The 26,209-nt window shown below is 43.6% G+C and overlaps 1 protein-coding gene across 1 annotated transcript in view; it reads right to left on the bottom strand.

The window, feature by feature from the left end:
- The window catches only part of ADAMTS5 (ADAM metallopeptidase with thrombospondin type 1 motif 5), a 52,126-nt gene extending 27,173 nt beyond the window's left edge, over positions 1 to 24,953 (bottom strand). The window contains exons 1-2 of the mRNA XM_035115079.2: positions 23,195 to 24,953; positions 9,553 to 9,685 (exon numbers count right to left, since the gene is read on the bottom strand). Of these exons, the coding sequence (XP_034970970.1) occupies positions 9,553 to 9,685; positions 23,195 to 24,274 (1,213 nt within the window). The 5' untranslated portion in view covers positions 24,275 to 24,953. The remainder of the gene's footprint in view (positions 1 to 9,552; positions 9,686 to 23,194) is intronic.
- Positions 24,954 to 26,209: the final 1,256 nt, after the last annotated feature.

Here is a 26,209-nt window from a genome sequence, read left to right as displayed (position 1 = left end):
GATACTGAGATTTGGCTCTGGATATCTGGCTGAGGTTTCGAGCTCTGCTGTGTAACTTTTGAAAACATGACCTCTCTTAATCTAATCATCCCCAGAGGGTACATTCACACAGAGATCAGCACAAACTCTAACCACAGCCAAACTCAAGTGGAGATGCTGTTGTGTCTGAAGCACTACCATGGTCTCGGCTAGAATTGTTCCCTTTGATTTTCACATGCCTGAGTTCCCATTAAAAATCACTTCACAGCCTCTGTAACTGCAAGACTGGATTCGGCTTTTAAAAACACTCAAGAAGATCAGCAGTAGAAAAAGTATTGAAGAGTCCCATTATTCTGAAGCAAAGGAGTTTCCTTCTCTTCCGACATGCCAATTACAGAACAGAACAGCTTTCACTGAAAGGGGAAATTTCATGCCATCATGTCCGTACAGCAGGTGGGACAATTATTGCCCTTACAAGTTAATGAAAACAGACCTGGGCAAGCTAAGAATTTGTAGTCAAAGTTTAAACTGGCATTAATCAGCAACCTTTTGCAAAGGTCATGCCCAAGGCTGAAAGCAACAGTTGAAGTCTCTGCCCTATCGCTCACCTCTCACCAAGGCTTAATGCTGAGTGCTCATCTTTTCTCTTTGCCCGAGTAAGCATGTTTATGGGGGCTTAGCCCAAATGCTTTGCTCGCACCAGAAGCTTAAATGGGGAACTTTTCAAAGAAGTAACAATGTGAATGCATTAAATATTTTCTTCCCACAGATGTCAGCAGAGCAGCTGTGGGTTAATTATAGTCTCTGGGTTTTTAGAAAAAGCCACAGAGCCTGATTCAGACACCTGGATATTTGCCCAAACTTTATCTCTCCCAGGGGAAGGCCAAGATGAAAGCTAGACATCCTTCACAATTGTTTCTTTTGCCCATAAGGGCTCCAAAAGATTTGCTCCTGTCTAGCCTAGGGATTGCTCTTATCTAAGCTATCCTGACAAGCCTTCAACTCAAAAGGCTCCCTATTCAGCACGGGCGTTAAAAAAGAAAGAAAGAAGCAACAGTGGATTTTACAATGTTTTTGCATGCACTTTTCAAATAACAAACTACCCATATGGAACACAGTGTTTGCTCAAAGCAGTGCATGCTGCTATTAGGTTAAGAATTGTGTATAAATTACTGACTCACAAAATTTGCATGCCAGATTTGAATGCACCTGTTACAGTGGAAGTTGGCTACATTCTACATATAAAAAAGTAAAATAAAACTTGCACCAATGCCATCAGGAAAAAGAAAGCTCTTGACGGCAGACTGCCTTTGCTTTGCACTCTACCCTGTGACCCAGCAGGGCATCTTCCTATTTTCATCTGCCTAGACCTCCGAACCATCTCTACTGCACCAACCTTGACATTTATCTCATACAGAACCTAATAAAGATCTACCTCCTGTGATGCCTCTTCTGAGTTGGGCCACCAGCTGGAACCATATTACACCTGTTATTCAATATATGCACTAGTTGGTGTTTTGTTTCTGGACTGAATTCTGATTTTTACAAATGACATATAAAGTCTTGAACAGTGTGGAACCTAACTATTTGAGGGAGTACCTCTCTATGTTCTTGCCTGTAAGGTGGCATCTTCCAGCAAGACCCTCCTTACTGTCCTGCCACTGGGAAATTCAGAAACCAGGTGAAAGAGTTTGGGCATTAGTGCCACTGTAATTTGAAATTCTTGAGCCCCAGAAGTGGGGAGAGAGAGCCTGAACTCCACTGAAAAGGGCAAGTCTGTTACGTGGGGGTGCTCCTTGATACAGCTTTGTCACTTGAGACCCAGGTAGCCTCAGGGGCAAGGAGTCCCTATTTCCAGCTATGGCAGGTTTGTGCAGAAAGTATTCTTTCTTTTTCAAGCATGCTAGAACATAAAGCCTACACAGAGATAATTTCATATTCCCCGCAGACACACAGCATCCCCAATCAGGAGTGGACTTCAGTCTTTCAAATTTCAGTGGCACCTTGTGCAACGCCAAAATTTGCTGCACCCTACCTTCCATTCTGCACATATGCACAGCGCCATAGTTGTGGTAATCCCCTCTTGGCTTTGCATTCAATGCAGGGGAACCAGTCACGCTGCCCTAAAGTTGCCTCTGCCCCAACCTCATCGCTCCTGCAATTGCTCCACTCACCTATATATTTTGTCCTGAGATAAGGTTCCAGGACTCCCCTCATCTATACTGACTAAGGCATTGATCTCAGGAGGTTTGGCGGTTGTTGATTTCTGCAACTGTAACTCATTCTGCACACCCGTAGTCTTCTACTGTAACACAAAGGAAGCCTGGCTGCATTTAAAATATCAACTGGGGTTGAGCGCTTGGTGGTTGGAAATATGAAGGAAGAGAACGTGAGTAGAAACATTTGTTCCCATCTGATCTCTGTTGATGCCCAAGCTTTCCCCAAGCCAGTACAACCCTCTTTGCTTCTCTTCTATTGTCTTCTCCATTCCTCCCACACATACTTATACATAAAAGTCAACCACATGCAAAACAGATGCAGTGCATGCGGCTAGCTAGCCTTATGGAAGTTATTTTCCTGCATCCATGAGATTTGTCCCATGACCATTCCATGACCACTTCCTGGAACATCTTAGACCATTGTCTGGTATACAGCCTTTTCCTTCCACAACTCTACTTCTATATTGTTCAGACCTCTGGATATATCTGGCTTGACACCATCAGTAACAACAGTAATTTTTGCCAAGAGCGGGGGGGGGGGGATATGTCTGAGTCTAGGGCCATGTAGCTTATGGCATGCTTTTAAAAGACAGCTATTCATGGAAATATCTGTAAGATGGTGAAGCTAGTTCCATCTGTGGTAGTAGACTAACATGGCCACTCCACTGGACTTGGGTCTCCCGCTGTTTTTTGTACTACAATTCCCATCATCCCTGACAACTAGTCTTACTAGCTAGGGATGATGGAAGTTGTAGTCCAAAAACAGATGGAGACTCAAGTTGTGGAGGTTGAAGGGGGTGGGGGAGAGAGAGGGGGCAGTAAAACTTCCCAGCCAAGCAGGTCCCCTACAGCTCAACAGGACAAAACATTTTAATATTTGAGAACTATGAGTTTAAGGGATTCTTATTGTTTAAAAAACTGATCTGATCTGCCCTCTATTTACAGACCACTACAACTATCTCCAACTTAGTGCCGTCCAGATGCTTTTGGACAACAACTCCTATCACTCCTCACCATTGGCCATGATGGCTGGGGCTGATGGGAGTTGGAGTCCAACAGTGTCTGGAGGGCACCAGGGTGGGGAGGACTGAATCAGTAAAATTGGTAGTCCTGTTCGGGCACGCTGCTTGCATGTAAAAATTTTAAAAAACAGAGCCGCCAGAATGTATTGGCTCAAAGATGGAAAACAACAGAAATTCCAACAGTTGACGAGTGGCAGGTTAAGATGATGGAATATCCAGAGCTGGCCAGGATGACTGGAAGGATAAGGGAGCAAAAAGACCAGAAGTTCCAAAAAGATTGGAGTAAATTTGTGGACAATTTAAAGGAGTACTGTAAAAATGTGAATACACTGACAGGATTAACATAAAACCTACAATAGAAACAATAGATGTTTCTGTCTATAAATGAGATAGACTTATTTAAGAGAATGACAGAGACAAAGAGGGAGAAAGCGCATAAGAGGAAAGATCTGAAAACCAAAAGTGGAGAAGGAAGGAAGTTGTGTTTGGCAGAACATTAATATGTTTTGGAGGCTAGGATTAGTATAGTAATAGCTGTATTAAATATAATTGAAATGTAACAGATGAATTGTTTTATTTATTATTATTTTCTTTCTGTATTTGGGAAAACAATAAAAAATATAATAATAATAAAACATGAATTTATTTTTAATCAAATGAAATACTGCGCCTTCCATTGTATGAAATTACATTGCGAGGGGGAGCACTTAAAAAAAACACCCCACAAGATAAATAGGAGGAAATAAACAGGAAGGAAGGGAAGAAAAGAAGAACTAAAATGCAAAAATGGGTAGCTTCAGGAGGCACAAGGAGCCACATAATATGAGTTTGGGGGCTGTATGTGGTTCATGGGCAACAAGTTGCCTCCCTCTGGGCTAAATTGCCTGGTAGCAGCTCTCTAGAATTCCCTTGCTTTACTTGGAGATATCAGGAATTGAAGCCGGAATCTTTTGCATGCATAACAGGTACTCTACCAGATTGCTACAGCCCTTCCTCCAATCTCCAATTTGGCCAAGGTTAATAATTGTAACGTAAACTAATTCATTTTCTAAGAAAGTCTCTTTGTAGTAAGGAAATGCTTGGAGTTGATCAATCTGAATGGTTAATTTTCATGCTGCCCTCATACAGGCCATGACATGTGACTATGTCATTTCCATTTTTTATTTTTTAAAAAGAGCACTTTTAACACTATTGCATGGTGGTGAAAGCTGCTGCTGGTGAGTGAAAGTTGTTAAGACTAGTGGTGAAAGTAGCTAGAAAAAAACAAATTTCCCCTCTTGAAGGAGTGGCCCACTGTCCAGACAAAGAGCTTATTCAGTTTGCACCCCCCGAATGCTATCCAGACTGGAGTGGATTTAGGAGAGGGCCTTTAGGCTGCACACACCCGTCTGTACTTAGTCTGGTAGACAGAATGCAAGGGATACAGCCAGGAAATCCTGTGCTCAAATAAAGATGGGAGTTCCCTATTCAGTCAGCATCTTTAACCTGCAAGGAGGAAAGTGAGCAAGGAGGAGGAGAAGAAAGCTCACTCCCGATCTCAGTGTCTCCCTGCAACTTCCGCAAGTTGTTTCCTACATTCTTCAGAGCTCTGGGTGTGGCTAGGTTAACTTTTGTAACAGCAGCAACAGCAACAGCAACAGCAACAGCAACAGCAACAGCAACAGCAACAGCAACAGCAACAGCAACAGCAACAGCAGCAGCAGCAGCAGCAGCAGCAGCAGCGGTGTCTACTACCAAATGCTAATGTCATTTGTTTTGAGGTACCATGAAACAATAAAACTTGGGTATTTTTTCTGCAAGAGACTAACACAGCCAGACCTCTGGAAACTACTACTCTAATGCAAGGTTAGCCAATGTGGTGCCCTTCAAATGGGATGAATCCCCGACCACTGGCCATGATGAGAGTTGCAGTTCAATGACACCCAGAGGACACCATTCAGATTCCTCCAAATTTTTCAGTGCGGTCCTCCAGCCAAGCAATGTGTACAAAAGTGAATGTACTAGTGCCTGAAAATGCATCTATTAGTAAAAATAACGTAGAGGAAAATGCATTATATTAGGGGATAGACTTGCACAAACATGTACACAAATGTGTGCATTGGGAGAAATTCGCACTAAAGTGATAATAATTTATCTGAACCTAAGACTGGAAAAATGAGAAACTGAGAACAACAAGGTTTGCTCATCCCTATGTAGGATAGAGTAACGAGACTGTGCAGCTTTTGAAAGGGCTGGCTATGCAAGAATAACAGTAGCATAAACCTATTTGAGAGAAGCTATTCAACCAGGGAGTCCAAAAGCAAATAAAATTTCTACAGAATGGATTCAGACATCCAATTAAAAAACCTCTTCATGTGGGAATAATTTCCCCTTCCCATTAACAGCCACTGAATTGCTTTATGACAAAAAATTCAAATAACCACCTTTTATGTGATATTTGCTGTTGTCACATGAGCAATTTGGCAGTTTGAATTATACCTAAAGAGAAGGCTGGAAGCAAATATAGAATTAATTTAGCAGATTTCTATACCGCCCTTGAACAAATTTATATCCAGGGTGCTCTCTACACTATTACAATGTCACAAGAAATAAAGCCGCAAACAGACAAGAAAGAAACACTGGCAATTTTTTATAACTGTATGAAAGATAAAAGACTCAGAAAATAAAAAAGGGGTTAGTTGGCCTCTTCAAGCTAGTGCTGCTGGCTTCAAGTGAGCCTTCCTAGGAAGGCTGCACCATGAATGGGGGACCAACAATACAGTCTACTACTACATTTCAACTTCTGAAAAATGTTCAAAAACCGGAACACTTACTTCCGGGTTTTTGGTATCCGGGAGCCAAAACATTTCAAAATGGAGGCGTTTGGGAACTGACGTTTGACTGTACCAACACCACTCTCATTTCAGATAAATTGTTTAGGGCAGGGGTGGCCAACTCCCAAGAGACTGCAATCTACTCACAGAGTTAAAAACTGGCAGTGATCTACCCCCTTTTTGGGGTTCAGGTCAAAGTTGTTGAGTTTTTTTCAGGGAGGATGTAAAATGTTGAGCTATTTTTAGGGGAGCCACAGTTGTGCAGCTTCTTTGGGGGGAGCCAATGATCTACCAGTGATCTACCACAGACGTCCAGTGATCTACCAGTAGATCACGATCTACCTGTTGGACATGCCTGGTTTAGGGATACCTGCATGCTTTCCCCCATAATAACTTTACTTCTAGTAGGACTGGAGCATCTCCCCAGGGGGTCACTGGAAGCCTTCATGGGTGTTATGGCAGTCACAGGCACCAGGTTGGTGATCCTAGGTCTACTCTATCTGGCAGCCACTCTCCAAAGTTTCAGGCAGAGGTCTCTTCTTGCCAACTGATACTTTCTGCCACAGAGATACAGGTCCTTTCAGCTCTCAGTGACACCTGGCAGCCTCAAATGGCTTGTTTCCTGAGGTGGCGAGCCTCAGTAATATGCCACTGTTACGATCTATTTCCAAATGTTTCCAGACTAGAGCTCCCCCTTTGCTAAAGGGTGTCCGGTGTCAGTAGTTACATTAGCACTACTAATAAAACCCATGATTTCAGATTTTGTGCGTTTCTTTATGTTAGGGTCAAATGATATTAAGCACAACACTCTTGCATCCTACCTGCTCGCTGTTTGAAAACTGAACTGGCACGGCAATACTCCCAAAGCAAACTTTACTTTGGTTTGGCACAAGTTACAAGGCAAAGCTGTAGTTGGCACTCTCTGAAAGTTCCCTTAGCCTTGTTATTCCCTTCCAAGAATGTAAAGGGGTGAGGGAGAACTGTTTTCCATTTTTAAATTTAGTGTTCCCTCTGCACAGCTAATGTTCCTCATGGAAAACATCTCTAGCAATTGTGACTATGTTAGCATGCAAGGCAAATGTCGACCTGAAAAGTCTACTCTCTTGGTAAACAGGGACCCCGAGTTTCACCACGGCTGTTACTTCAGGCAAGAAGCACCCTATATTCCATCTTACAGAATGTCTAGCTGGCACAAGAGACCCCCTGGTAAAAGGAGGGCTGATTTTGGAACAGCCCTCTCTTCCTGCTTCCTCCTGCGCTTAACATCTCAGAGTAAAATAAAGGCTGTCGTTTAAATTTACAACCAGCTGTTCTCTAGCTAAACACTGGATGGATCATCTTCCTTACATGAATTAAAGCTGAAAAAGCTCTGGGTTCTCTGGGCACTGAAAAAAGCAGCTGCTGTGTTTGTGCATGTTCATCGCTGAAACCGACCCACACTTTAGGAATGCAGGAAACTTCCTTGCATTTAAGGGGGACCATTCCTCTCTATAGCTCAATAATATCTACAGAGGCTGGCAAGGCCTCTCCAGGGTGTAAGACACCAGTATTTTCCAGCCCTGCCTGGAGATACCAGGAATCGAATCTGGGGGGCTTCTACATGCAGAGCATACATTCTGGCACTCAGCAATAACCCTTTCCTTAACATCCATGCTCTAAGCTACAAATGATCTTCCCCTGGCAATGTTTTGAGAGAACGTGTAGTGCAGGGCACGCCTCAGGTTGCAGCTTGGGTGCTGCACACTTGAAACTTCACATCAGCCCACCGGCACCCGATGTGCCATGGAGTGCTTGAGCTGCCTGAATCATGTTCCTGCTACTGCAAATAACAACACTGGAAACAGACCTGATCTTCCCAAAGGTGCCAGTCAGTAGGGAAGGTTGGCTTGGCTCAGGAAAGCAGGACTACAAAGCACCTTGAGGGGTTCTGGTGTGCTAATCAGTGAGCTTGCTGGCTTTGAAAAGCTATTTTGCCACTTTAGAACTGTAGACATGGAATGGGTCCCTGAGGTTCATCTAGTCCAACCCCCTGCAGTGCAGGGATCTCAACTAGATCATACATGACAGGTGGCCATCCAACCTCTGCTTAAAAATCTCCAAGGAAGGAGAGTCCACAACCTCCTGAAGGAGACCGTTCCAATACCGGACAGCTGTTACCATCAGAAAGTTCTTCCTGATGTTTAGTTGGAATCTCATTTCTTGAAACATGAAGCCATTGGTTCAGGTTCCAGCATCTGGAGCAGGAGAAAATGAGCTTGCTCCATCCTCCATGTGACAGCAGGGGGCTGGACTAGATGGCCATTGGGATTCCCTCCAACTCTACAATTCTATGAAATTGCTGTTATGGATAGTGCGATGTTATTGTTCCCTGGTTGTATGATGCATTGTTAGTATAATTGTATATGTTTTTAGTTGTGCGGCAGTTTCAGATATTCTAAGCTGCCTTGCGAAAATATTGTATTTTGAAAGGTGGTTAATTAACGTATAATATAAAATAGGAATATCTGCATTAGAAAAGCCTTACATTATTTTTGCCATTCAAAAAAAGGGAGGGGAAGTGAAACTTGATACCAAAGCTTGCTGTTAATATCTGATGCTATTGTAGCTGGCAGCTAATGTGACCACCCAGTCAAATATATTTTTTGTTAAATATACCCCAAAATACCAACTTTAAAAAATTGCAGTAGTGTTCAAGCTACTACTATTCTGCAAAGGAATGAACTTGCAAATGTCAAAATTAGCTATTTGAAGAGGAAATGTTGAGAGAGAAAATTTTAATAACTCCCCCCCCCCCCACACACACACCAAGGAGGAAACTAACTGCTTATCTCTAGTTCATGAATACACTTGGGCGATGGCATTGAAAATCTGAACTTGCTTGTGAACGTTAATGTCAGCTCTTTTTTCCTGCCAAGAAAACATTCCAAAATAATCCTGGTGTCTGTTCCTGGGTCTATTTTGTAATTATTGTAGAATCCCCAATAGACGAGCCTTGATTATCTGAACCTCACTGCTATCTAAAGTTACACCCCTACAGTCTCACCACTGCCCTAGATAAACAGTGCTCCTTTTCACCAGAATTTCCAATTACCCCATCATTTGAAACTTGCATCTTGCCATTCAGAGGAATGTGGTGGTACAATATAAACAGCAAGCCACTTAACCCAGTAGGCAGACATATATAGAAAGCTGTTTACCCGCCAAGTGAGCTCAAATTCTTCATTGATGGGAGGGACCCCTCTTTGAAAGGGACATGAATGGACAGTAGCAGCCCTCCAATTTCCATTCCGATCATTGCTTAAAAGTGACACTGTCAGAAAGGAAACACCTACTGTGTACCTCCACTTGCCTTCTGATCCCCTATTAGTTAACCCCAAAGTGCCTATGTACACAGCCTTAATCCCCAAGTGTATATGTGAACCAGGGGGAAATCTGGAATTACTTGTAAAGTATTTTGGTTACTAATGCAGCTGTTACAAGTGTTGTATTTGGCAAGGGAACAGAAAAGGCACTGCATACCAATTTCGTGAGCCACCGTAAAAGCCGCATGGAGGCCGTCATCTTCAATCACTGCACAGCTGCGCTCAGGAGAGCATATGGTTCCAACGTCAGCCATTCCCAGAGTATCACATGAATGGTGCCCACATAAATCCTGCCGAGGAAGGAAAGGGAAAAGAAAGCATTTGAAGTACAGTTTTGCACCCACAGGCAATGACAGCTCTGAGCTGAAGGCTCTTTGCAAGCAGCAAGACACGGCGGACGATAACAGCCGACACCAGGAGGGCAACGACAAAGTCAACATGAGCAACGCCCTGGGCTCTTCGGCAGACTCGCTCAAAGCTCAAGCTGACAATTTGCTAAGATCAGTCGGAAACCGTTTCCATTTATTGTAAAGAAAGCTGGGTGGCGGTGGGGGGGGGCAGCTCTTGAGTTAACTCGTATACTGTATATATACTGTTTTACTATTCAGAAACACCATTCTAAAAGTGTGGGAAGACATTCCTAAGGAGGTGAAGACAGATGCTGGCTGCGGAGGGTTCGGTGTGGGCCAGGTCTCTGTGTGTGCCTTGCTGGACTGGGAGGTGGCGTTCCAATTCTCTTTTGCCAACTCAGGCTGACATGAGTATCTGCAATGTGCTGATTATCAGTGGTGAAGGCCGTTTTGGCAACTATTCCCGTCCCTGAGCTTTTCAGTGCTTTCCAGAGACTTTCCCCCAGTTGCGGCATAATCTTCTTCCCCTTTCTTCTGACCTGCCAGGCCTGGGATGGTTGCCAAAATAATTTTGCTTTAAGGCAAGGGTTACTGTAGCTGAGAGGGCAAAGCTCATCTGTTTGGGTTCCTTACATGGGGAAGTGCTTGGAGTATCAACTCCTGAGCCGACCTCAATTCCTATTGTTTTTAAAGTGATCAGAAAGCAAATCTAACTTCTGAAAAAGAAACAACAAAACCTGGAAACATCAGAGCAGCCTGACTCTCTTCTCCTTCATTCTGTGATTAAGTGACTTTGAAAGCAGAGTTATTTCTCATGGGTGTGGCTCACAGCTCCATGGAACAAGAAATGATTGCTACTGCTGATCCTTTATCACATAGCTGTCACTTTGAATTTTATATTCCTGCCTCAGGTTTCTTATTCCCTTAGAGATGTATACAGGTGCACAGGTAAATTTATTCATTATATTTCTACCCCACCTTTCCTTTGATTTCATTTATTTATTGAATATCTATACCACCCTTCATCCAGGGATCGCAGGGCAGTTTACAATATAGAAACACAAAACTACATACCATAGTAGTAAACAAAAACAATACCCCACACACAGTTTAAAAAGCCACAGATAGTTTACTTAGGCAAAGGTCTGCTTGTAGAGGAATGTTTTTGCCTGGCAGCTAAAAATATGCAATGAAGGTGCCAGGTGAGCCTCCCTTGGCAGAGCATTCCGCAAATGGAGAGCCACCACAGAAAAGGCCCATTTTTGCTTTGCCACCCTCTTGTTAGGATTTCATAGTAGATTCTGTTCCACCTTAAACAGGAACAAGCTTGGAAGAGGATGTTGAATGTGTCACATGATGTATACTTCCATTTATTGTGCTATTGTAATGTTAGTTACTTTGCTTTCGCTATGGAGGAAGACGTATCTGTACATGCTCTGATATGCTTCTAGAATAAACACTTGTAAATATGCAAGATCTTCTGAGTTTCTTTGTTGTTGCTGCTGCTGCCAAACCACACTAACGCTGGGATGAAGCTCTGCAGGTAACGTGTCCAGACTCCGAGGAGCCTGGATCGTGTTCCAGTTGGCTACCGGAGCGGAGAAGACACCCGGCAGATGCTAACGGGGGGGGGGCTTGGAGTCCAGGTCTTCAGCGTGTATGCCAACACCTCTAACCTCCTATGGGAGGCGGGCACACAAAGGGCTTCAGTTGGTGATGGCAGGGCCCAGGTCAGTTCACTTGAGGAGAGGCAATGCTTGGAGCTCAAGATGGCAATACATTACTCCCCTCCTCCCCATTTTCTCCTCCCAATGACCCTGAGAGGTACGTTAGGCCAAGAAATACCAACTGACCTTAGGTCACCCAGCGAGCTTCATGGCCGAGTGGGAATTTGAACCCTAGCCTCCCAGATCCTAGCCCAACACTCTAACCGCTACACCACACTGGCTCTAATGGTAAATCCTGGACATGCAATTTTATGCATTGCAGTGTTGTTGCATTATTGAAGAAGTGTTCTAAGAATAAGGCCCTTGATATGGCTGTGTACTTCAAACCCTTGATAGGCACTGGCATTTTAAATCATATTGCAGGATTGTTTAATCCTAGGCTTCTTTTGAAATATTTTAGTTCGGTAGGTTCCTGTGTTGGCAAAGCTGATATACAGTTGATCCATCCCCCAGCACGCATCCCACGATGCTTTGGAGACCATCCAGCTTTATTTGATTGAGACAGGCCCACTGCTTTTGCTTGTAGACAGTGTACATAGATAGAAACATAGGGTTTGAAAAGTTTCCAATCCTGTTCTAACTTCAGGAGTTGCTCATGAAAGTTTTCCGTAAGCACCATTTTAATTTGTGATTATGTGACATGACAAACAACACTTTATGTGTATTGGCAAGCAACGTTTTTCAATTAAGTTCTAATACTAGTGTTTCTGGAGAGCATGGCCACAGCTGTGATATCTGCCCCTCCCTTATCAGGATTATCCCACTGAAGTAAGTGGGAATTTAAGTGTGACTAACAAAGTATGGAGCCACTGAGTTGTTTGGACACATTAACAGCATAAATAATGTGGTTGAAATGCTCATCAACGTAAAGGGAAATGTTTCTGCTTAAAGCCCCTCATTTTGTCCATTGCTCATTCTACAAAATAATATTGAAAAAAGTATGGATTCTGGTCAGGCACACATGTTCTATGCCTGCAATTCTACAGCATGTGCAGCACATTTCTTGCAATGAATGAGTTTCTAATTATTCAGAGTTTATGGTGTAGGTTAGCCCATGTATGGATACCAAAACTGCTCAAAAAGGCCATATGAAGGTAAATGTGGCAGACCCTTGATTGAAAGCAGCACCTGTGAAAACAATTCTGATGCTCCCTAGGAGTAATTCCAATCTGAGTAAGTGGCTTTCCAATTTTTTTACATACGTAAAATACAAAAAATAAAAATACTGCTGTTTTTACAAGAAACCACCCAAGAAACCTATCAGCACGATGCCTTATTTTTCCAAATCCACAATTTCCGTTTTATTCAAATATTCTTTTTACAAATTTACCACTTCCATGGAAATTATGCATACATACTATACTGTTACTATCCCATAGTGACTCTTAGCCACAAGTGCTTAACCTCTTACTCTAAAAATTCTGGCAACAGGGCATTGTAGACACCCTACTTTAACGACTGTTGCTTTATGGATGTGCGTGCATGTTTTTCTATGCCACTAAATTTGATAATTTGCACGATTTACGAAATGTGTAGAATATTGCCAAGTTCATAAAACATTCAAAATGTTCTGTCTAGTTAAGGAAGAAAGCCATCTAATGACTAACACACATCATTAGCTATGCTTCTGCCTAATTCACCAACTTGCAGGAATTTGGCAAACCATGCAAATTTAATGTTTTAAATGAAACAGTATTATTCAAAGATGATACTCAAGAACTATCTTTTTATGTATTATTGGTTTTCTTTTTCTTTTTTTGCTGGTCTATGACCGTAATAAAGATATTATTATTATTATTAATATTGATAATGTTTTAAATGTAATTTATATAAAAGTTAGGCTACAGTCACATACATTACTTACTGGGCCTCCCGCTGAAATTTATTTTCTTTTATTTTGATGAAAGGTGCTTACTTCTGAGTAGGTGTGTAGAGGATTATGCTAGGAGGGATTTCATGAAAAGAAATAAATATTTCATGAAAGCTGGAATACTTTGCTAATTTCACGACCACTTTTTATGGTTGGTAGTATGACCACAATGGTCAGTATGGTGGCTGGCAATTGGATTGGCCAAAGATAGAGCTCAGGGGCAAAAGGATGACTGCTACTGCAGTGCCTCTCTCACTGAAGGCTTCACACTGGAGTATCTCCCCCATTCATTGATTTGAAACTAAGAGCTGTCTGAGACAAAGGGCCAAAAGATATAAGATGCCATTTATACAGTGAGCAATCCTTGCATCTGCCACTAGGGCTTGGGCTGTGAGAGACATTAGAAGCAGCTACTAAGTGAGGAAGTCCTGGCCTGTGTGGGACTAACATCTAGATGCGTCAACAGCCAGTTCTGGACCTGGAGACTCAGCTACAGACTGGCATTTGTTGGAACATTGGAGAACAGGGGTGGGGGGCATAGCTGCCAAGTTATCCCTTTTTTACAGGGATTTTCCCTTATGCTGAATAGGCTTCCTCGTGAGAAAAGGGAAAACTTGGCAGCTATGGTGGGGGGGGAAGGGATGCTCATGGAATTTGCAGATGGCACCAAAATGGGAGGGGTAGCCAATGCTGCAGAAGGCTGAATTGGGATTCAATATGCCCTTAACTGATTGGAGAGCTGGGCCAAAACTAAAAAAATGAATTTCAACAGAGACAAATATAAGGTTCTACACTTAGGCAGATGGGGGACACCAGTAGGACATGTGAAAAGGATCTAGGAGTCTTAGTCAACAGTGTGATACTCCAGCAAAACAACAAACAAACAAACAAATGCTAAAGCTCTTCTAGGCTGCATCAAAAAAAGTATAGTGTCCCAATCAAGGGAAGTAATAGTACCGCTCTATTCTGCCTTGGATCTGCAGTACTGTGTACAATTCTGGGTGGTACAATTTAAGGAGGATATTGACGAGCTGGAATGTGTGCAGAAGAGGGCAACCAAGATATTAAAACGGTTTGGAAACCAAGCCTTATGAAGAATGGTTGGGGGAGTTGGGTATGTTACCTAGGCCACTTGACCTCTGTACCACACATGCATTTTAAAAGAAAGATTCCAGCAGCTGGCCTCAACTTATCTGATATTATTCCAAAGTAGCTGGATCAATACAAAGTCACTGCACAGGAAGTGTACAATGTAGGGTTGCAATGTATAAGGAAATTTAAGGCTTGACACTATTGATTTTGGAAAAAATGAGCAGGACATCAGAAAATCTGTAACTCATTTGACAGTCTCTTAGATGTCAGGATTTTTTGGGTGGGGCAGAGTTACATTTCAAAATTAAAGATAAGGGATTTTGTATTTTTCCCATAGCGAACTCATTTTCTGAGTGCCTTTCCTTATGAAGTCAATATCCACATAGAAAAAGGAGGCCTCAACATGCTCAGAGGAAGCCTGATGTTTGCAGAAGTAGAAAAAATAGGCGGGGGGGGACAGAGACTAAGATGGCAAAGAACCAAAGTCCAAATAGCCCAATGAAGTCTGAGCTTGCTCAGTGGGCACAGAACTAGCTGACTGTTAGAACACGGAAACTAAAAAACTAGGGAGGAGGAAATGAAACCTCCTAGAATAGGGCATGGCTGATGGACTGAAACACTGAGCAGACTATCCCGCAACATTTTGTGCTAGGTACCACATGCTTAGGGAACCACCACCAAGAGTGACATGTCTGATTTGTACAGGTGAAACTCGGAAAATTAGAATATCATCAGAAAGTGCATTTATTTTAGTAATGCAACTTAAAAGGTGAAGCTAATATATGAGATAGATGCATGACATGCAAAGCAAGATATGTCAAGCCTTTATTTGTTGTAATTGTAATTATTTGTCGTTAAGCGGGTTAATTATAAATGAAATGAAATTAATGAAAGGGAATAGTGGTGATTATTTTTGTAGTATTGTAACTATTTGTTTTATTACTGTGGCATTTCCAAAAGAAAGCATTTGTAAAAATTAAAAGAATAAAAAATAATAGGTTGCATTAAATAAATAAATAAATAAATGCACTTTTTGATGATATTCAAATTTCCTGAGTTTCACCTGTATGTCTCTTCAGCCCTTTGTTTCTATGGTACAGTGGTCTCTGGAGGTACAGCTACTATTATTTGTCAGTTCAAGCATCACACTGAATCATAGCACAAACCATGGTTTATAAATCCACTTCGAACCATGGTTTGACAATTCAGATGCCATGCTAACCATAGTTAATCTTCCTGTTACCTTATTTGGCATGACATCTGTACTGAAGCAGTGTTTTCAGTACACCATGCAATGCCTGCAGTAACTTGTAGTGATGGAAGGAGGGTATTACAGTATATGTTTGTTCACATATTGCACAACTAGATAATTTCTTGTAGAAATAATCCTATACCGCCATAGTAGAATGGCACATTTTAAGCATGCTACCCTGTATTTACGTGAATGACAGTGGAGAAGTTTCTTTAGGAAGATCAAATGCAATCATTTTAGCACAATCGGGGTCTCAGTTAAAATTGACATTAAATACTTAGAACCCATATAGCTATAACTGCTGGCATTTGGTATTATAGCCTGTCCCCTGGAATACTAACACAGGATAGTGGTTTGTTAAGGAAAAGTTACTAGTGCCAAAGAAAGCATGCATTTTGCTCAACAAAATTATCATTTATAGGACTTGGATAACTCAGCACTTGCTGTTACGTTTCAGTACCACTTTCACTTTGATAATTAACCGGATCCCACAAACAAGTGCTGCATGGAAAACGGCAAAGCCATGACCTCTGGCCGATATGTGGTTTTTCTTAATGAGACAGGCGTGTTAACATTATCGTTGAATATACCACCCACTTCTTGAACCACCCAGCTTTCAAGACTTGGCTACTTTTATGTCTTTTGTTAGAATCATCTCCTTCAGTTGTCACATGACTTGGGGAAGGGTGAGTGGGAAATAATATAAGTGGACTTAGTCCAAACTGCTTACTGTATTCTGTCTCCCAGAGCTTCTGCTCCGATTGATCTCAGGTGACGACGGAAATAGATTTGGTGGATTTTACAGAGTGACAATGAAACAGGCTCAAGTAATGAGAAGAATGGAGTTGGTTTAGACAGCTGGAACCCTCTTCCATCATGTGTTTGCCTTGTGACAGACAGTCTGGAGAACATTGTTTGAGTCAACAAGCAGTGTTAACACAGCAAATAACTAGTTTCCAGAACCACCAAATTAGTCATGGGCAGACAGGACTGATGCTCAACATATTGGCTAATGCAAATGGACTTAACATGCAGAATACTTTGGGCATGAACATTTGAAAATCTTACCCTTGGCAGGAGTTCTTAAACAGATCTGGCTTTTAACCAACTACATACCCACCCAAGCCAAATAAATTACATGTCTCATCAATCTTCAATCTTATAATACCAATTTGGAAGCAATCCCACTGAACTGTGTTGTTAACAACTCTACTTGGACCAATGAAGGCTACTACCGTAGGTTAAATTGGTGCCATATTCTATGAAGTGGCTTTTACATTGTGTGGAAGCTCAAATATAAAGCGAAAGTTAACAGGAAACATCAAGAAAACAGAACAAACAGGAGTGGGAAGGAGAATGAAAAAAATCTCACTGATAAGCAACAAGGCAGTTAAGAATTCCTCTAACTTGACTCTCACCTCAGGTATTCCTAAATCTTTTCCAACAGCAATACTGTTAACCTGTCTCAGGGTACTGAGTTGGAACAGGTTATCAACTGAAACAAAGATTGAAATGAATGCAACAGAATAAGCTTTTTAACCCCCCCCCCAAACTTCACAAAGAAGAACCAATTTCAATAATATATTGTGCAGGTATTTGTGCAAATAAAAGATGTATGTGGCTTATTGACTCACTAACTCCATCACAGAGACATCAAATTGTTAGATTACTACTTCTACAACTATTAGGCTAAAACTTGGTATATATGTGGTCCAAGACCACAATCACTGCAATTCCTAGAGAAAAAGTCTAAAAATTGGACATTTTTACAGGCCAGCATTCCAGCAGAGACACAGATTAGCAAAATATGTGACTGAATGTTGGATTCTGAGTCCTCTACACACTTGTATCATCCTCAGAAACACACTTCACCTGTTACTAAACACAGATACTAAATAAATGCTAGAAAGCTGAGTTTTGGAGGTAGTAATAGTAGTTTTGTAGTCATTTTCAGTAGTGTTCAAAGCAACCCCCTTAACAGAATAAGCCTTTGTATGTTTACTCAGAAGGAAGTCTCACTGTGCTTGATGATGCTTACATCCTAATTAGGGATTGCAGCCTAAATGTATCATGAGTCCCTTGATAAGAAGAATGGTAACAGCAAACAAGATTTCATGAAAGTCAGTATACCTACTATTACAGATCTTTCCATGAAATACAGTCTTACAGGGTATGCTCTGGGCATGCATGCGTTGTTGTTATGGAGCAAGTGCAGAACCCCTCAAGTCTAGATGGCCAAGTGAGTGGAGAAAGCAGGGCACGATCCTCTGCAGTACAAAGGCAATCCATGTCAAGTCTGAAGCCAACTGTAAGCAAATTTGTTGCAGAGCAAGTGGAACTTGGTGAGACAAACACACTGCACATCCCCCTTTAGGCTCAGTGAACTAGTTTCAACAATTTGAGGGGGATTCTGACCACTGCTTAAAAGTTCGCCGTGAAAAATGTCACGAGAAAAGATGTTGCTACATAACAAGTAAATAAATACATGTTTAACTAGTAACTCCATTTTTAAAACAGCCTGTATTCGGACAAATGTTGTTGTTGTTTAGTCATTTAGTCGTGTCCGACTCTTTGTGACCCTATGGACCTGAGCACGCCAGGCACTCCTGTCTTCCACTGCCTCCTGCAGTTTGGTCAGACTCATGTTGGTAGCTTCAAGATCACTGTCCAAGCATCTCATCCTCTGTCGTCCCCTTCTCCTAGTGCCCTCCCTCTTTCCCAACATCAGGGTCTTTTCCAGGGAGTCTTCTCTTCTCATGAGGTGGCCAAAGTATTGGAGCCTCAGCTTCAGGATCTGTCCTTCCAGTGAGCACTCAGGGCTGATTTCCTTCAGAATTGATAGGTTTGATCTTCTTGCAGTCCATGGGACTCTCAAGAGTCTCCTCCAGCACCATTATTCAAATGTTACATGTTTTCAAAACAAGCATGACAAATGTTGCATGCTTTCAAGACAATAATTTCTGAAGTCTTGAGATGGTTAACTTCTGGCCATCCATATATAGTTGGACTTCCGCTCCCGCCAGTGCCAGTCAACACAGCCCAATAACCAGAAATTATGAAGGTTGTATTCCAGCAGAATCTGTTAGTCACTCGTGCTATAGACCATTGGCAACATGAGAGCACATCCTATGGCAATCTGAATATTTAATGAACATAAAGTTAGGCATGAAGAATTGTTTGCATATTGCATTTAGGGATGGAACAATCTGTCCATTTAGGTTATCTTGGTTTCTTGTTTTTCCAGTCTTAAATTCAGTTCTCCACATTTCTGGAGCAATTTGTGATTTAAAAACATCATTGTGAAAATTCATCAGCATTTTCATGACAATTTATCCTAATAAGCTTGCTCTTATATGCAGTTTTCTGCAAAAAAAATCCCCTATATTATTATTTCTATATTACACATTTTCTGCACACTTTCCTCTAATATGTGCATTTTTTTAAACATTGGTTGGAGAACTACAAATTCAAATACCCAGCACAAATTTCAAAAAATGCCTGCTTTTCCATTTGATAGATTCACCTTTAAACTTGAATTGAATCGAATTGCTCCCTAATTCTAATTGTGGTGGGTTCATTTGATAGGTGATATGCAAATATTAGTCTACTGAAGTTCAAAGTGGCCTTGAATAATAAACAGGGATGGAAAGTGTACCTCACACATTTGATCCACAACCGAAAAACAAGCAATTTAGAAGAAGGCATCTGGGTATACAAAAACTAAACAGAGCAGCATTCGGAGCCCATCAAAACATGGTAGTGTGGCTAAGCATCTAGTTGCTAAGCAACCGACTTCATACTTTCAAAACAGAGTTGTAAAAGTTGATCACTCATGCCAATTGCTGCTACTTCTCGTCTTGTTGAAAAAACAAAAATGGGTAAAAAAAAAAAAACTCCACAAAAAACACCAGTAGGCTTGAAAAAGCCCTGTGCCCTGTGAGATGTTTCTCCTCCGACACTTTTACCCTTTAACTCTTTTTCATGTTTACAGTCCAAATGTGAACAGTGACTCATTCACTTCAAATGCCATTAGATGAAGACCCATGCACATTTATTCATTCCTGGATACCTCTCTTTCTCTCCCTAGATTGTGTTTTAATTGAGGAAAATCAATTCAGATGTATCTCCAATGAACTGACAACGCCAGATTTAGACATCAGTTTATATAATCTGAGATAATGGAGCTGAAGTGAGCAGAAGATGTGATGGTTCTCGTGTTTCAGTTACTCCTTCCAAGGACAGCATAGACAAGGAACGCTATGTTTGGCCATTAACTTTGTTGCAAAACCTGCATCCCTTGTTAATGCTCAAAAGAAATGTCAATGGGACAAGGCAAAACTCACATGGACAAAATGTAGGGATCTTGTTTCCTCTACATTATGTTCCTCTACATTGTTTTGATGTACCTCCAACCTGCAACTTAACCATCTCATTCCAAAGTTTTCAAAATGATTTAGTGAGAGAATTAGTAAGGTTGAGTATGGGTTAGACATTTATTACAATGTAATATTTTATGGCCTAGAGTCCACTTCATCAGAAGAGAAAGTGGATTCTAGTCCAAGAAAAAAAAGCTGATGGCATAATAAATGTGTTAACCTTTAAGGTGCCACAACGCTCTTTGTTTATTGTATACACAAAGGATTTGTGCTCTAGATGGCAATTTCATATGACTATCCCACCAGTTCATCCAGTTCATGTTCTGAAGGTATAATGGCTGTCTATCTATATGTCTATTTGAATTGGTTATATATCTGAAGTGGATCATCCCACTTTGGTAATATGGACAGCTCCTAAAAGCTATTGCTACGCATCAGGAGGACACCACATTGGCCATCCCTGATGTGTAGTAATTAAAAATATGTCTTAAGAGTACTGGGTTGCCACCTTGCTAGCTCCATTTCTCTGGGAAACTCTAGTGCATGCATATGTGTGCGACTGTATTGAGAAAAATGCAAGTTGTCAAGCTCTGTTCTCTCCAAAGCAATTTTCTAAAATCAGGTGGACCATCAAACGACTTGCTTACATAAACTGCAAAATTAGATTGAGGGGAGCTAGTCTCAAAGGAGCCTAGAAAAGATTTTGTTTGTGTTGATAAAAATCTGGGTTGAACTCAGGAGACTCCTTCTAGTCCTGCGAGTTCATGGTTGAAAACAAATGGCTTTGGACATCAACAGAAAGAACATACAGGACAAGTGCAGCACGACAGGAACACCATAATATTTCAAGTATTTGGAGGAATAAATAAACATACGAGGGCTTTTTCTGTCTCTCTCCTTACTCCTTCATTGGAGTAACTCATTCCACAAACGATCCCAAGCCTCTCTTTTTCCTGGCACTCTTCAGTGATGTAGCGGAGGAAGGGAACTCTAATGGAAAGTTATGTGTTTTTCTGAATTAAAGAAGGAAAAGCGGAAGAACATGCTGAAGGGGACATTCATGTTGAAGAGTCCTGCTTCATAAACAGTGTCACATGTTCCTCTGGAACCACTCCCCTTAACTAGTTCAGCCAATGCTTCTGGATTCTGGATTATCACTCAGCACTCATCCAGAAAGCTGTATGGAGAACCCTTGCCAGTTCAGAATTCTAACAGATTAGGAGACCAATTTCCACACTGTGGATAATGAGGCATTAGAGCCCCACCCCTCGCCTACCTTGGTGCACCACTTTTCTGCAGCTATGTTTACATGTGGTTTGAATTTACGTTCCCCTCTCTTGAGCCACACATGTTGTGCCTCTCTGGTTTTATTGCTACTTTCTTTTCATGCTGGAAATGCCATGTTAAATTACCAGCAACTAAGCAAGCAAGTTGTGAGCTCCCTGAGGCCACCTCACACATTTTCCTTTCCCTCTAATCTCAATAGAGTTAGACTGGGATTTGAGCCAGAGGTGTTCATAGTTCTTCTTCTCATCTGGTAGATAGACTGAAAGATTGGCAAGCCTACCAGTGCCTTATATTATTACTTAAATGGATTCATTTCCACCACCACCCAACAGAAAATTCAGCTGAGCTTCACCACTGGGTATAAGTTTCGCTAGAAATGTGTTGCTTCATCTTAATAGAGGGATATACATTACTGTTCAGGAGCAACATCAATGGGAATAAAACTTACTTTTATTTATTTTTTAAAAAATCCTAACAGCTTGCTCTCCTATAGTAAGAATCTCCTAATGGTTATACTATGCAAATTATGGACACATGACAGCCTTATGAGAAAGTTAACAGGTTGCAGGTGGAATGAGGACATGAATCTTGGAAGAACTTGTTGAAAGATGAGCATCGCACATACTTTCTCTCTGCTCTACCAGGTGTCAGGGATGTCTTCAGCACAGAAGAGCCAGAAGGCAAATTTCTGCTCACTGGGCAGGATTAAAAGATCATAATTACTGTGATAGGTCATAGCTCAGCGGTTAGAGCACAGGCTTTGCATGTAAATGGTCCCAGGTTCAATTTCCAGCACCTCTTTATTGGGCTGGGAATTGACCCCTGTATGAAACCCTGAAGCTGCCAGTCAGTGTAGACAGTACTGAACTAGATGGACCAATGGCCTGATAAGTTCCAAAAAACCTCTGGTTGGCAACCGTGTTTACAAACACCTGTTTAAATTTCCTGATTTTGCTACAACATAAATTGCATTAGTTCTTCACCATCAGCATACAGAGCTCCAACGGTTCTACTTTGGAAGAAACATCTCATGGCTAGTGCAAATGAGTGCAGGAGGATGCTGCATCTCAAATGGAAACATGACCCAATTGCTTGTTATTTTGTTCAGAAACAAGGGCGCTTCCACACAGCAGTTCATTGTGGACCCAGCACTGCTCATGCATGCAACTTTTGCACATGTGAGATCCTCATCAAATTGCCAACCTATCCTCTCCCCTCCCACACGGAATCCAGAACAACTATTTGCAATGATTTTTTTTTAAAAAAAAACAAGCAAAACTTTAGTTTTCTGCAGGAACAGTAAACCCACAATAAATGGGAAAACACCAGGGGACTACCTTTTCATGAGGACATCACATGAATGCTGTGCAGAACTTGGGCACAGGAGCAACGCCAGTCGACAATAAGCTGCTGTGTGGAAGCAGCCTGGGCTTCCCTGTCCATGTGTACCTATCTATCTCCCCTTTCATTCAGGCTCCCTAGCAGATGCTTGGAATTATTACTGGAACCTCAAGCATCCACTAAACCTGATGTGACACCACCTTAGTTAGCATTAGTGATATTGAAGCCAATGGCGAACAGGTGTTTTCAGTAGCACTTTGGATTCTTTAAGACAGCAGCTAGGAAACCTTTGAACATTTACAACCAGAGATGAATTTAAAAAGAAAGAAAAAAAAAGACAGCAGCAATACAATCACAAAGCCCAAGAGAGGACTTTGTGGGTCATCAAGTCCAACACACCTGCGGTGAAGCAGAAGAATGAAGCTGAGGGTGATGAACCCAGCTCCGCAAGGCTGGCGGAGGCCTGAGCGGGATCCCTCAGCCACGGCCTCCTCCCAAACCTACCTCACGGGTGAAGAGGATGGCAGCGTCGTAATGTTCCTCGTGCTGGTCGTCCAGTTGGTTGTGCTGGTGCTGCCACTTGCAGAAGTTCTTGAGGGTGGTGGCCGCGTTCTTGTTCACCTCCAAGCCCTTCTCCTTGTCCCCCAGCACCACCACCTTCACCACCGCCAGGCGGATGTGGTTCTCAATACTGGCGTGCCCATAGAGGCGGGAGGCAATGGTGGCCAAGGTCAGCAGGTAGTGATGGAGACCCTTGCCGTACTTCTTGGCCATGGAGTCGTCGGCCACCAGCAGAAGCTCCACCTGCCTAGCCCGCGAGATGGAACGCCGCTTTCTGTTTCTGGGGCCGGCGGACGGAGAGAAGTTCCCCGACAGCGCCGCCCTGGTGGTGAAATCCGTCTCCTCCTGCCGCAGGCCCAGCTTCTTCTGGTCCAGAAACTGCACCTTGGGCGAGCCGCGCGTCTCGCAGCTGGGCCGAGAAGGCACCGTTTGGAAGCTGAAGTGCTCCTTGGAGAAGAGGTGCGCCACCCGCGCGGACTCCCCGTCGTAGATGCGCTCCCGGGAGGGCTCCTCCTCAGCCCCTTCCCCGCCGTCGTCTGCCAGACGCAGCGGCTTCACAGTGTAGCGGGCGTGCTTGACCGCGAAGTAGCCGTCCAAGCCACCGCAAAGGTCGAAGACGGCCAAGGACTGCGCGCTGCCGTCCACTGTTCCGCGGTAGTAGCAGCGCCCCTTGCCTTGGAGCAGCTGCTCCGCGGAGCCCAGCAGCGCGTCCTTCTCCAGGTCCAACAGGAAGCGCTGCCCGCCGGCGTACAGGACGTAGCCCACCTTGCCGCCCCCCGAGTACGTCTGGTCCACGCGCTCCACGAGGCCGGTGGACCCGCGTGGCTGCTGCTGCTGCTCCGGGCCGAAGAAGGGGGGCGCGGCGCCTGGCGTTGCTGCTGCTGCTGCTTTGGAAAGCTGCACAGCTTTATCATAGGCAGGTGCTGAAGTTGCCGGGGAAACTCCGGCGGCCGAGGCAGCCGCTTGCAAGCTTGCAAGCAGCAGCAGCGCCGGCAGCGGAGGGCAAGGCAACTTCAGCAGCATGGTGGGCTCCGCAGCAGCAGCCGGATAGTCGATTGCCGGGTCGGCGATCCGGGCGGGAGATCGGGGAGCGAACGGGACAGGCTGCTTGAAAACAAAAGGCTGGAGAAGTCTTTGCCGGACGAGTCAAGAGCGCATCAGTAGGAGGGAGACGAGGCTCTCGCAGCAGCCAGGAGGCATCGGAGAAGTTGGGACTTTGCGCCTCGCTCTCTCTCTCTCTCTCGGCCACCGAGTCATCCGACGGGAGCGAGGTCGGCTCTGGCACAGCACCGAGGATCTCGCCGGCTTCCTCCGTCCCCTTGTTTTTTGGGTTGATGAGTTGGTTTGGAGAGGCGGGCGGCAGAAAGAGTGAGTGAGTGAATGTGTGTGTGAGAGAGAGGTAGGAGAAAACAAGCCCTCCCTTGCCGGTCAGGGGGTGGGAGAAAGGTCCCAGATTCTCAAGGTTCCCCCTCCTCCCGCTCCGAGTTTAATGGGTGTTTGGTGGCAGCGGCGTTATCCCCAGTCCGCCGATGTGAACAAGAGGAGAAGAGCGAGAGCTGTGAAGATGAGAGGAGGTGGAACAATGAATTTATAGTGGAATGCCATCCTGCAATGGCAATTTCAACAATTCGTCATTGCAGGCTGCCTCTTAAAGGGAGAGCTTCGCAGCCTCCACTCCCACACTTCCTTCTCGTTTAATCAGACACCGGAGCGCGGGGGGGGGGGCGGAGAGGGCGAGAGGACCGCTGAAAAGGGGAGGGGGAGGAAGAAAGAAGGACGGGGCGGGGGAGCTTCGCGGAGGTGAGAAAGCGAGCGAGGCGACGGAGCAGGGAGGGGACGTTTGTTCAAGCGGGGCGGGGGAGGAAACCCACCCGATCACTTCTCGGAGTCGTTTAAAGCCACAGCGTCCCCTGGTAAAAAGGTTGAGATTTCTTCACCAGCCCTGTTTACTTGCTACAGCCTTTCGCTTTCTTCCCCCGGTGTCCTGCCAGGTTGGCCCCTGATCCTGTTATGGCACTTAGGTCTTTATTGGGCGGGTGATGAGACAACTTTATAGGGACAGGAAAAGGCTGGATCTTCCTGAAACTTTTGCTTGCTTGCTTTCTTCTGCCGCCGTCTCGGCAGATGCCCGCAGGGAAGACGACAACAACACACGTGCGACACTTTCCTGGCGTCCTGCAAGCAGGGCGAGGAGGGAATGGTTAGCGCACCAGAGGCAGCAGCAGCTGCGACAGCACCGAGGAAGGCTGAGGGGGCGCTGCGCTGCTCTGTCCTGCAGCTCCTGCCCTGGGCAGCAGCTGCCACTTCTGTGCAAACAGGAGAAAAAGCCGAGCCCTTTCCCCTTCCTTTTATCTTTATCGCCTGGATTCTCACGGCAAGCCTGCCTGTCATTATTCCAAGCCAACTGTCACTTAGTCTCCAAGGTCTGTAATTTCCTCCCACGCCCAAGAGAAGGGCAAAAAAGGTTAGGAAGAGTTAACTCTTACCACAGTCTTGAGAACAAGGGGGGAAAAACGCCTTCCCACCTTCTGCCCAGCCTAACCCATGTCCCCCTGCCCTAGTGACCTGACAGACGGGCACATAGTCTCAGTTGACTGCCAATTTCATTATTCCACCCAGATTGGCTCTCTGCAGCCCCGAAGGAAGAAGCCAAGGTTGAACTGCCTCTTTACAGAAGTGGATGTGACAAGTGAAAAAGGAATCAGGCCACCATTCCTGCTAATCTGCTTGATGATAAGGTCAAATGAGGTACCAAAGTGGACAAGTTTCACAGGAGTAAACAAGGGGTCCTATTTGTGGTGTGTATGTGTGTGTTTGCTGTGCTTGTTGGATCTCCGCAGCTTCAGAGGCTATGTACATAAATGATGGGACTCTTATCACCTATGTAGAATAGAATTTTGTCTGGGAAGGATAATGACCCCTAAGTACTGATGGCCTAATAATGTCTACAGGCATACT

This window comes from Zootoca vivipara, chromosome 4 (genome assembly GCF_963506605.1).
Source record: "Zootoca vivipara chromosome 4, rZooViv1.1, whole genome shotgun sequence".
Classification (NCBI taxonomy): Eukaryota; Metazoa; Chordata; class Lepidosauria; order Squamata; family Lacertidae; genus Zootoca; species Zootoca vivipara.
The sequence above is the reverse complement of the archived record's forward strand: the minus strand, read 5'-3'. Positions and strand labels throughout refer to the sequence as shown.